Genomic DNA, 12,385 nt, shown 5'->3' with positions numbered 1-12,385 from the left:
ATTTGAAGCTGATGAAAAATTATGTGCACCCTGGACATTTAGTTATATTTATTATCGCTGCATGCTATCTTCCTTTAAAACGTTCTCTCTCAGAAGCAATTACAAAACAGAGAGAAAATATGAAATTTTAAAGTCTGCATAAATCATTTGAGGAAACCAGTTAACTTTTTTTCTATGAAACAAACAGTTGAACCTATCCATCCTACAAGTCGCAGTAAAGAGGGAAAAATGAGAAACCTACCACAATGTCCTGAATGTGCTGCTCTACCAGGTTGTTCTTGTGTGCAACAATTACAGGACGCCCAAATGTATCCAAGTAGGTATAATGCAGCTCATCCTGGGCTCGGTCTATGTCATAAGGGCTGTCTACATGGATATTCCTAAAGAGAAAATTACATTCACACCTTCATTAAAAACTAAAAGATGTGTTCCAATCTGGATTACCAATCCCAGACTTTTTCCTTTGAATCAACAGTAAAGAAATAAAAGTTTGCTCATTGTAAGATCTGTGTTTTCCATACATAGCAGGAGGAAATAGCCATATGATGTAGGTGACGTCATCTGGTGGCACTGAAAGGAGTCACTTCTCCTAGCAAGTAAATATTTTAGCTCTACTGAGCATGTGCAGGAGAGACTTACCTGTAACAAGTGTTCTCCAAGGACAGCAGGATGTTAGTCCTCACACACAGATACCACCACGTGTCCATGCGGGGTCCCTCTTTAGTCTTATAATAGAGTTTGCGAAAAATAAAATAAACCGAAACAACCCAACTCTGTGGGGTGGCAGGCGGGTTTTGTGAGAACCAACATCCTGCTGTCCTTGGAGATACCTGTTACAGGTAAGAAACTCTTTCTCCAGAGGCAAGCAGGATGATAGTCCTCACACATGGGTGACTATGTAGCTCCAGGCCATTCCAAACATGTGCAGTAGACAACCAGTGCCAACGTGCACAACTAGAGCTGCAACAACCCTAGGAACAGGCCTGCACCCAAGGAAAGGGCCCACAGAGGGAGAGTTGGGTTTTCATGGCTGGAAGAGGTTACAGAGGATCCCGCAGGGTCGGAAACCAGACCTGATGGGGCCAAATGGGGGCAATCAGGACAATGGAAGCCTGATCCTGCTGAAGCTTCTGGAGTATTTTTGAGATGAGGGGAAGCGTACAGCAGCCCAGTATCCCAGTGAATCAAGACTGCATCTGCCAGCGATCCGCTGCTCCTCCAGCCTAGAGAGTAGAAGTGGTCCACCTTCCTCTTCTCCAGAGAGGCGAACTGGTCTATGTCTGGGGTCCCCCATAAGTGAAAGATCTTGTTCGCTACCTCTTGACTGAAGGACCACTCGTGAGGTTGAAAGGCACATCTCAGGGAGTCCGCCAAGGTGTTGTCCAGCCCTGGGAGATACACCACCCTGAGGAGGATGCTGTTGTCGATGGCCCACGACCAAATGCGGACTGCCTCCTGACAGAGGGTGAAGGATCCCATTCCCCCCGTTTGTTCAGATACCACATAGCTACCTGACTGTCTGTCTGAACAAGAACTACCTTGTTCATGAGCCACTCTCAGAATGCTTGGAGTGCATATTGAATCTCGCACAACTCCAGAAGTTGATCTGAGACTGCAATTCTTGAGCTGACCAAAGACCCTGGGTGTGGAAATCTGCCAGGTGTGCACCCCACCCCATCCGAGATGAGTCTGTGGTGAGGGCGACCTAGGGTTGTAGGCTCCAGAAGGGGGATTCCCTTTTCTAGGTTGTTAGGAGTCACTCACCACTGAAGGGATTGATGTAGCAGTGTGGTGAATGCATACAGTGTCTTGCGAAGCCTGGCACCATAGCGTCCACTGTACCCTGCACACATGCAGGCGAGCAAAGGGGGTGACATGCACTGTTACTGCCAAGTGGCCCAGCAACCAGATGAACTGGTGTGCCAAGACATGAGAGCACGCGGCAACTGTTTGAGCAAGAGCCGCAAGGGTCTCCGCCCTGACCCGAGGCAGGAAAGCGTCCACCTGGGCAGTGTCCAGTTGGGCCCCAATGAAGTCCAGTTGCAAGGACAGCTGGAGATGGGATTTGGGATAGTTGATCAGAAGTCCCAGGTTTCCAAAATTTGGATTGAATTGTGCAGGGTACTCTGCACTCCCTGTCCTGAAGTGCTTTTGATAAGCCAGTCGTCTAGGTACGGGAAGACATGGATCCCCCATCTCCGAAGATAAGCATCTACAACCACTAGACTCTTGGTAAAGACACAAGGCATAGATGCCAGGCCAAAGGATAGAACACAATACTGGTAATGACTCCCATCAACCAGGAATTGAAAGTATTGCTGAGCCGCATGAAAGATGGGGATATGGGAGTATGAGTCTTAAAACTAGGAGGCAAAGCCAATCTCCCATCTTTAGAAGGAGAATCAAGGTACCCAGCAAGACCATTTTGAACTTTTCCTTTAGCAAGAAACAGTTTAGGGCCCTCAGGTCCAGAATGGGTTGAGTCCCTCCGTCTTCTTGGGGATTGTTGTAGGCTACTGTTGGGTTATCAGACGTCATGCCCGGAGCCTGTGGCTGAACTGCAAGCACGCTAATCTGACTGCCCATGTTTCCAGTGATTTGTGTTCCAGCGTGCCTCTTCCTCGGTCTATTGCCCCTGGGTTGTCAGTTCCTGACAGTGAGCTCCCCACCCTCGGAAGCTCGCATCCGTCATGAGGGTGATCTAATTCGGTGGGGATAGGCTTACACCCTTGCTTAGGGGAGCTTCCTATAGCCACCACTGGGGCCGAAAACATATGTCCATCGGTCGGTGGAGGCAGATCGAGTAGTCTTGAGACCGCGAGTTACAACATGACAGCAGGGAGTGTTGGAATGGCCGCATGTGTGCCCTCGCCCAAGGTACTTCCTTCCAGGGTTGACGTCATAAGGCCGAGACCTAGAGGTAGCTCCACACCCTGGCGTGCATCGTGTTAGTCAACTGATGCCCTTGGCACATCAGCTTTCTTATCCTCAAGGGAAGGAGGAAGACCTTGCCCTGATTGGTGTCGAACTGGACTCCAGGTACTCCAAGGATTGGGAGGGGTTGGGGCTGCTCTTGTCCATGTTCACGACCCAACTGAGTTCTTGTAGGAGGGACCTGACTCTGCTGGTCACCTGAAGGCTCTCTTCCAAACGACTTCACCCAGATCAGCCAGTCTAAATAAGGGTGCACCAGGATCCCTTCTTTCCTCAGTGCCACTGCCATGACCACCATAATTTTGGAGAATGTTCTGGAGGCAGTTGCCAGGCTAAAGAGTAGCGCCAAGAACTGGTAATGGCGACCCAGTACCACAAAACATAGGAATAGCTGTTAGCCTTGATGGCTTGGGATATGAAAGTAGGCCTCAGAGGTCCAGGGAGGTTAAGAACTCTCCCGGTTGTACGGCCATTATGACGGAGCAAAGAGTTTCCACGCGGAAGTGAATTCTCCGCAGATGACGATTGACGCTCTTGAGATCCAAGATGGGTCGGAATGACCCTTCCTTCTTGGGTACGATGAAATAACGCCCTGTATTTACTTGGGCTGTAGGTATTGGGGTTATAGCCCTCAGACTGAGGAACCTTATCAATGTGGATTCCACTGCCAGTTTTTTGTGCTGGAAGTGGCAAGGTGAAATCATGAACATGTCCCGAGGGATGCTGCAAAATTCCAGAGCGTATCCTTCTCGTATGATGTCCAGTACCCATTTGTCCAACGTGATCTCTACCCACTGCTGAAAGAGAGAGGAATAAGTCAGCCCCCAATCTCCTCGTCCCGTGGATGGGTCGGCCAAACTTCATTGGGAATTTTGGGTCAAACCTGAGCCCGAACCCGTTCCTCTTTTTGGTTGTCGGTTCCGAAAGGACTGAGACCTTCCCGATGGCCAAGATGTCTGAAATGAGGTACCGTAGGGCCAAAAGCACTGGAAGCCCCCGGCCCAACCTCTCATGGGAGAGTGGCGCTGCGACCTCTTTCTTATCTTCCGGTAGCCAAGGCACTGGAGATTCACCCCACTTACTGGCTAGTTTTTCCAATTCGCTACCAAATAGTAGGGATCCCTTAAAGAGTATCTTTTGAGAGGTTCACCTTAGAGGTCACATCTGCTGACCAATTTTGCAACCATAGCTGTCTTCTGGCAGCCACCACTGAGGCTACTCCTCTGGCTGAGGTGCGTATTAGGTCCGAGCTTGCATCCGCTAAGAAGGCTTCAGTGTGCTCCATTGTCTCTCTGGTACGTGCCCCTGAGCTATCTGCCTCCCTCTCTTGAAAGAAGCAGACACCAGGGCACAAAGGGAAACAATCTGCAGTGTTATTGCTGTCGTGTCGAAGGCCTGCTTAAAAATAGATTCCAACCGCCTATCGTAAGCATCCATCAAGGCCACTCCTCCCTCTACTGGGATAGTTGTTCGCTTTGAGATGGCACAGACCAGGGCGTCCACTTTTGGGAAACGCAGGCACTCTTTGGCTGCCGGGTCCAGAGAGTATAAGGCCTCCAGGGCATCTCATTCCAGGTCAATCAACTCCCGGATGGCTTCCAGGATCAGAAAATAGCAAGAGGCTTTCCGTAGAGACACCAGGATGGGATTCTTCTTTGGTTCCTCCCAGGGTCTGGGAGACCAGGGCCCGTAATTCATCTCTATGGAAAAATCGAAACATGGTCCGGTATGGCTCCAGGCCTGGAGGGATTTCCCCATCCTCCAATGAATCCGCATCCCTTTCATAGTCCATAGTGTCTGGGTCCCTGTCAGGGATACCCTTAGTGAGGTGAGGCATGCTGATAGGGCTGGGAGGGCGAGGCCTTCCCAGCTGGGGCTCTGGCTGGGCAGGGGCAGTAGTAGACTGCACCTGAACAAAGGCTTGAAGGCCCCGAAAGAATTCCAACCAAGAGAAGGCTGCTGGATCCATATTTAGCCCAAGAAGAACTGGGGTAGGTGCCACTGAACTGCCCCCTCTCCCTGGGGGGGTGGGGATGCTGCCCTGGAATTGCTCAGGTCCAGGATGCTGCCAGATAAGATCATGGCTGACCCATCCTCTGACTGGGAGGGGCCGGATTTGGAAAAGTTCTGAGTCCAGCCCTCCCTGGGCTTCCTCACAGTGTTGACACAGGAAGGATTCCAGGTCAGGCTGCACAGCCCTAATATGGCAGGCAGCACAAAGAGTGTCGTTTGAACTCCTTTGCTGCTGAGGCCATAATACTCTGTAGCTTGTGCATTCAGCCGGTTAGTGCCTCTTGAGCGTGCACAGGCCTGCCTTGGCGCGCATAAAATCTGAGCGGCTGGTTGCGTGCATAGTATAAACACAAGGGCCGGCCTGCACCACACGATAACGGGGGAAAATTGCGCCGCAACAAAACCATGCACAAGATGCCACCGCCACGTGGAGTGCCCACTGAGCCTGAAGTGGGGCCTAGCCCATCAGGAGGCGGTTCAACCCCCTCGGAAACTCTCTTCCTTCGCTCTATCGGGGTCAGGAATGATGTTGGTATGGTGTGCTGAGAAAGGCGACCCAAGGAAAGACTTACCGAAGCCCTTCCACATCTCTGGATAAGAGGAGTTCTTTACTCATCTGGGCTCAGCGCTTACTGGCTGAGTTCAGAAACAGTCTCTGGCTGCGGGGGGAGAGGACTTAGGCAGTCATCGCCATGCTCTGCTTCCTGCACCTGCTTCAGCAGCAAAGTCCACGCCAAGAACCGGCTACCGGACCAAGGCAAACCTCTGAGGGATCTCTGAAATCGCCTCAGAAATTCTTAAATGGGGGAAGAACCCTTAGCTATCACCGCAGGAAAGTGGGGCTCGATCTTCTCTAATTTAAAAGTAGAAATTTGAAGGTAAATTTTCCTCATCTAAAGATTACTGTGTTCCTGATAGAAGACAGATACTGAATGGCTGAGTTCACTGCAGGGATATATATATATATATATATATATATATATATATATTATATATATATATATATATATATATATATATATATATATATATAGGGTGACGTCAGCTTTGAAACCTGACTCCGTTTCCATCTGCTAACAGGGGAAGCACATAACCCATTGGTCCTGAGTCCATCTGGCTACATGCTAGGAAAAAAGTTATTACTTAAAGATGCAGAATTTTAAATATTTTGAGCAGAATTTTCCTATACGTATTCACTGTAAGTGTTCCTTCTACTTTCTCTTTCCCTACTCCCCTGGCCACTTTGCCCCCGCAGGCCCCAAACTCCTCCACCTGCCAGTATCTCTCCCCTCCACCTCTAGGCTCAATACCTTCCACTTTATCCCCATGCCCAGAATTTGACCCCACCCTCAGTACTGCCCCTCCTTCTAGTGCACATACACATCCCCCTCATACAGGCTCCCTCACTCACATCCCTCATACAGGGTCCCTCTCTCTCTCTTGCATACACACCCACACAGATAACCTGTGTGTGCCTCACACCCCCTTTCACACAGGCAGTGGGATGCGCTCTGCATGTGGCATGCCAGGGCCTCCTCTGTCAAATTGCGCAGAAAATGACAATCTTTTGCATGGGGGGGGGGGGGGAATCTGTACAAATTATGCACTCCGCAGTGGTGCAGAATTCCCCCAGGACTGATTCCCCGAGAGATTTACACAGTTCCTTTATTTTATAGGCCCTAGAATGTTGCGTGTGCAGGGACAATTTGCTTGGTCATGGTCTGGACCCAGGCATTGCTAGCACAATTCATGTCCATCTGTGAGAGGGACATCACCTTACTGCAAATTTTTTTTTAACCCGCTGTGGGTTTCTTTTTTCTAGATATCTTAAGACAAAGTTGTCTCTTTTTTTTTTTGTAGTACTGAAAAGTGCCATTGTGGGTGCTGCAGAAGCAGTGAGGCAACTAGAAAAAAAAAATAAGTGAAGAGAAATATAGAAAAATTGAGGAATTCTAGGGGAAAAAAAAAAAAAAAAAGTTATATATGCAGAACAAGTATACGTCCATGCTGTGCTCTGACAAAAACTTGAGGCATTGCCCGTGCAAGTATTTCTGCACATGCTCAGAGCTCAAAGCTCTACTAGCTAGGTGAGATGAGTCTATTTGTTACCACCGGATGATGTCACTCACATGTCATGTCTAATTCAGCCTACCTACCAACTTAACACTTATATTAATTTCATGTTCAAATCAATATCACAGACAGTAAGCCTCCTGTCATTAATACTTGATCATAATTTGCATCAGTGCGATATTCAAGGTATTGAAAACAGGAACTATTTTACTTACTTGGCTCCTTCCGGTAGGATCATCTTTACTGTTAAAGAATCTACAAGCTGTTCATCAAAGACATGGTCAATAAACCTCATCTTCAAGGCATACTGGTCACCTGAGAAAAACAACACAGTGTATGAGGAATGCTAAAGCAATGCTTCCTGAAAACTAAACAACTCCAGACAATGGATTCTGAACTACTCTGCTACTGAGTTCTGAAAGCAAAGCATCAGCCGACTTCAGACACAAACTATTCATTGGACATATAGACTCTTTGAAAAGGGGGGGGGGGGGGGGGCGGTATTTAAAATTTGTAGGAGAGTTTTCCCCAGTACTTTTAAGAATTTCTAAATGCATGTCATCAGATGTGCCCATTGGCATGAAAACAAAGGTAAATATTTACAGATGAAAATGGTATTATAGTAGCGATTTCCAAACTGTGTTATAGAAACTCTGAAAGTAGTTCACATAAAGAGTGTGAGCAGGTGGCCTAGTGGTTAGAGAAAGAAGGTGGGAACCAGGAGCCTTGGGTTCAAATCCTAACATTATCTCAGCTACCCACCTACAGCCAGATACAGAAAAGATCGCGGGAGAATGGGCGCTTGCTGTTGAGCACCGACTCTCCCAATGGACGTCCAGCCACCTCTCCTGGGAGCACAATCCTATATTTAAATGAGGGGTCATTGTAAAAGGAGGCGCTAGAAACGATTACATGCCCCTAGTGCCTCCTTAGCCCAGGAGAGGTGGCTCTGTCACTGGGTTCAGGAAACAGACCCTCAATTTTAGGAGCATCGTTTTCCAAACCCGCTGACAGCGATCGGTTAAGAAAACTGATGTTGGTAAAATTGAGCGCCCATTCTCCCAACCAGCCCAGCCGGTATATATATATTTTTTAATTTTCTATTTTTAAATGTATTTTTTTACATTTTAGGTTCCTTCGAATTAATATCGCTAGGATATTAAGTCTGAGAGTGTTCAGAAAAGTAGTATTTTCTGCTTTTCTGTACACTTTTCTGGATTGTTCATAAATGAATGCCTGCCCATGGGCAGGCGTTAATTTTTGTGTGTAAAATGTGCGGATTGGCCGCACATTTTAATATCAGAATCACGGGTAAGTAACTAATAGCCTCATCAACATGCATTTGCATGTGCAAGTGCTAATAGTTTCCAAGGGGTTTGGCCACACATTTTCAAGGCGCTAAACCCCTTACAGTATAAGGGGTAATAGAGGCCTGCCGAAAACACGCGGCCAAACCTGTGTTACGGTGTGCATGGCCGAGTGCACTTTACAGAATCAGCCCGTTAGATTGTAATTTCTTTGGGGCAGGGACTCATTACTCCAAACTTAATTAAGAATAAATATTAAGAAGATTCCAAAGTAAAAAGCCAGCAAGATTTTGTTTTATTTATACTTAAATTAAAAACCAGAAAAATTGCAGATTTTGAGGATATGAAATTATAGTTTGAATAAATTCAGTATTGCTATGAATTTCAAATACCATTTGAGGAGGCTACATCACAAAATCAAATCAACATTACCAGTTATAAGTTTTTAATATTTGCAGAATTACATCTAAAACTTTTAGGGGCTACAGATTCCAGGATCTTTTCATGACTAATGTATTTCCTATGATAGAAAATCCTAAATTTATTCGGCTCAAGTTCTCCAGAAAAGGGTTTAATGGAGATTTTTCACCAACATATACTTAGTTGGCATTCAATAATTCACACAGTTCATAGGCAAACTCTTACCAAGGTTATACAGGTATTCATAGCTTGGCAGGTTGTATCCGACGATGTAATGAGTCTTCCAACCACCAAAGAGTGGGAATCGGGGACGAATTTCCATTTCTACTGAGTCATCCAATATAAGAAGGTGGCTGGTAGAGATATTTCCAATTTCATCTCTATAATAAACATCTTGTGCAGCTGCAGGAAGGATGGTCTATATAAAAGAGAAAGACCATGAATACTGCAGTATTTAGTATATCATTATTTTGGGAAAATTATTAATCTTCCTAAAAAACAAACAAAACTATATGGCAAGTTTAATGAAAATGAAAAATTCAGGAGGAATCGGTGAGACGTGCCTCTCGGGAGAGAGGAAGACAAAAGGACAGCGAAGGGAACCCTGATTGAGACCAGAGGGCCTAGGGAGCTGAGAAAACAATTAACCTCTTACCGGCCCTGCTGACATCATCTAGCGGCGACGGGGCTCCTGATAAAACCAGAAGGGCAGCGGCGTGCAGCCGCCGGCACGCTGCCAAAGTTGCGCGCCCCTTCTAAAGCTTTTCTTTTTGTCTTTTGCCTACCCTAATTTATGGGCAGGAAAAGGAAGACAAAAGTTTACAACTTCTTCTCTGGGAGTAGTATCAACAAGAGGTCCCATGGACTCCCATGTGGTAAGGCGATTAGGACAGTTTGAAAGACATTCTATCCCGGAGATTTCTCTCTCATCAGGTTCACCAGAGAGTCCTGCCACGCTACAATCACCCCAGGCGTCGATGGAGACATTGAGATCCAACCAGCAATGTATGGTACAGGGGACTGGGGGGGGGGGGGGGGGCAGTTAATACTGTTTTGCCCGGGAACATAGATTATGCTGATATACAAGTTGGGCCGGGAGTATTACCAGCTCAAGAAATAATGTTAAGGGGAGATATGAATATGGAGTTATTAGATCCACAAAATGTTACCTTAAGTGATATTTGGAAGGTACTTATTGATGTTAAGAAAACCTTAACTATTTCTACATCGCAATTTAAGGAAGACATTGTAAAAATTAATAGTAAGATAGAACAGCATACGAGTAGATTAAATACTCTAGATGAAAATGTTAAGGTTATAAATGCTCAGTCAGCAACTTTTCAAGTAGCTAGTAATTCTTTTATTAAAGATAGTTTAGTAATCCATTGGCATTTACAAAATGTTAGAGAATGAAAATAGTTCTAGAAATTTAAGATTTCTTAATTTCCCGATGACCAGACTGTTATCCGCATTCGAATTACTTAAGAAATATTTAAACTGAAATTTTATTTCAAATTTTGATGAAAAAGGTATTTCCAAGTTGTATTATATTCCTAAATCAAAAATTCAACCTCAAGCTGGAGTAGAAGATCTAGACCCTATGCAACAGGAATCTCCAAATTTAACCTCTTTCTTAGAGGCATCGATAGATATTTCTTGTAGAGCTATTCTAGTAGTATCTTTCTGTAGAGAACAGGACAAGAGCTTAATACTTCAAAAATTCTTTAGAAATAAAGGTATTTCCTTCTGTGGACATAAAGTCCAAGTGTTCCCTGACGTTGCTCGTAACACAGTTACGTCGCAAACAATTTTTGGTATTAAAAGTAAGGGTTCTAGCGTTAAGAGCATCTTTTTATTTAAAATTCCCGTGTAAGTGTCTAGTTGTTCTTCAAAAAAATAAATTTATTTTTCTGGAACCTACCCACCTTGAGGGGTGAGAATTGTAGGAAAAGAATGGAATTTGTTTCTGAATGTATAATAATATACTATTTCCTATAATTAACTTAGGTTAAATATCTTTGTATATCCTCCCATTATTGGGGACTTTAATGCTGAGGTACAGACAATATTGCTAAGATTTTCTTTTTTTCTTCTCAAAAATGTACTAAAGTCATTTTCTTGATTTTTTGCAAATGTGAAAAAATGTGTTAAAAAATCTGAATAAAGTATAAATTTAAAAGAAAAAAAAAGAAAATTAAAAATTCAGCCACACAATTCATCTTTTTATTTCTCAAATCCAGCAAGCTTTACCACAACCCAAACTATTACAACTTTCCAGCACAGAGAGGCTGGTTGTGAGGGCAACAGGAAACCAGAGATGAAGTAGGGCTGCAATAACAAATGGTCCTTACCTACCAATAGCTAGAATACATTGTAGGTAAAATAAAGACAGAAAAAAAAAAGCTTAGTGAATCAGGCCCCCCAAAAAATGGTATTACCAAGCCAGACTACACTTTGTAAACTGTATTTTGTTGGGCTTCATCAGTTCAATTCAGTTATATTAAATTCCTTTTTTTGAAACAGAAGTTTTACTCAGGACAACACACAAGCGTGAGTTCCTGTGGAGAATGAGATTTGTTTTTAAAGTTTTATTCCATGTCTTTACATAATCCTTGTATTTAATTTCATAACCTTAGGTGCAGCACAAATACCACAGTTCTCTGTGTGCATGAATTCAACATCCTGTCCTGGGACCCCACTATCAGTCAAGTTTTCAGGATATCCACAATAAATATGAATGAGATAAACCTTTCTATATGGGATCTCCAAGGCATGCAGATCTCTCGCATGCATATTCATTGTGAATAGTTTGAAAACCTGACTTGCAATGGGGTCTCCAAGGCAGGTTTGGGGAAGCCCTGCTGTAAGCCTAAAAGAACAAGCCAAGTACTATTCTTTTAGTAATTCTAACAAAATATAATAAGTGAATTTCAAATTATAAACAGCTACTGTCTTGTACTGAGGTTTGTTTTTTTAAAGGATAATAAAGTACAAGTCTGCCCCTGGCTGCAGCACAAATGGCACAGATGTGATACCCCAAACTTTAGGACACTACAAACCACTGTTTGGCATCAGTTAATTTCATTCTGTATCGTTTGGGCTCAAATACAAGGGTCTTTTCCTCCTACATAATTTTTATGTTAGAGAAGATAAACAAATTAAAGTAAGATGTCACCTTGCTCTCAACAGGACAGATGCATTATGAGATTACACTAGTTATTCAGCAATGCAGGATTGTAAATCATTAACATTCAACCTCATATGTACCAATTATTTTTAGCCCGCATTCTAATGTCCACCTTCAGGGTAAAAAAAATATATTTTGCAAGCATGACAAAAAATGCCTTTATAAAATATTTCCCATCACAAGTTAACTATGCAAAATATGTAGAATATTTAAAAAGAAAAATAAAATCTTTCTGCATACCTTAAAAGATTTGACAGAGGATATTCCACTATCAGGTTGTCTTTGGTAGTCATATCTTGAGAAAGGCCCTTTAAGAATGGCTCCAGTGTGCTTTAAGTCAACAGTCTCTTCCACGGCAATGTTACCCCAGTGAGAGACCTCAATAACGCGAACCATGCTGCTGATAGTCAGGAATGGGCTGTTATTTTCATAGTGCACTTTAAGGGGATCC

The 12,385-nt window shown here is 44.3% G+C and overlaps 1 protein-coding gene across 1 annotated transcript in view; it reads right to left on the bottom strand.

The window, feature by feature from the left end:
- RPN1 (ribophorin I) overlaps nt 1-12,385 on the bottom strand; it is a 37,739-nt gene that overhangs the window by 12,053 nt on the left and 13,301 nt on the right. Inside the window, exons 4-7 of the mRNA XM_029601296.1 lie at nt 12,175-12,384; nt 8,973-9,165; nt 7,236-7,335; nt 242-380 (exon numbers count right to left, since the gene is read on the bottom strand). Coding sequence (XP_029457156.1) covers nt 242-380; nt 7,236-7,335; nt 8,973-9,165; nt 12,175-12,384 — 642 coding nt within the window. The remainder of the gene's footprint in view (nt 1-241; nt 381-7,235; nt 7,336-8,972; nt 9,166-12,174; nt 12,385) is intronic.

This window comes from Rhinatrema bivittatum, chromosome 4 (assembly GCF_901001135.1).
Source record: "Rhinatrema bivittatum chromosome 4, aRhiBiv1.1, whole genome shotgun sequence".
NCBI classification, from domain to species: domain Eukaryota; kingdom Metazoa; phylum Chordata; class Amphibia; order Gymnophiona; family Rhinatrematidae; genus Rhinatrema; species Rhinatrema bivittatum.
The sequence above is the reverse complement of the archived record's forward strand: the minus strand, read 5'-3'. Positions and strand labels throughout refer to the sequence as shown.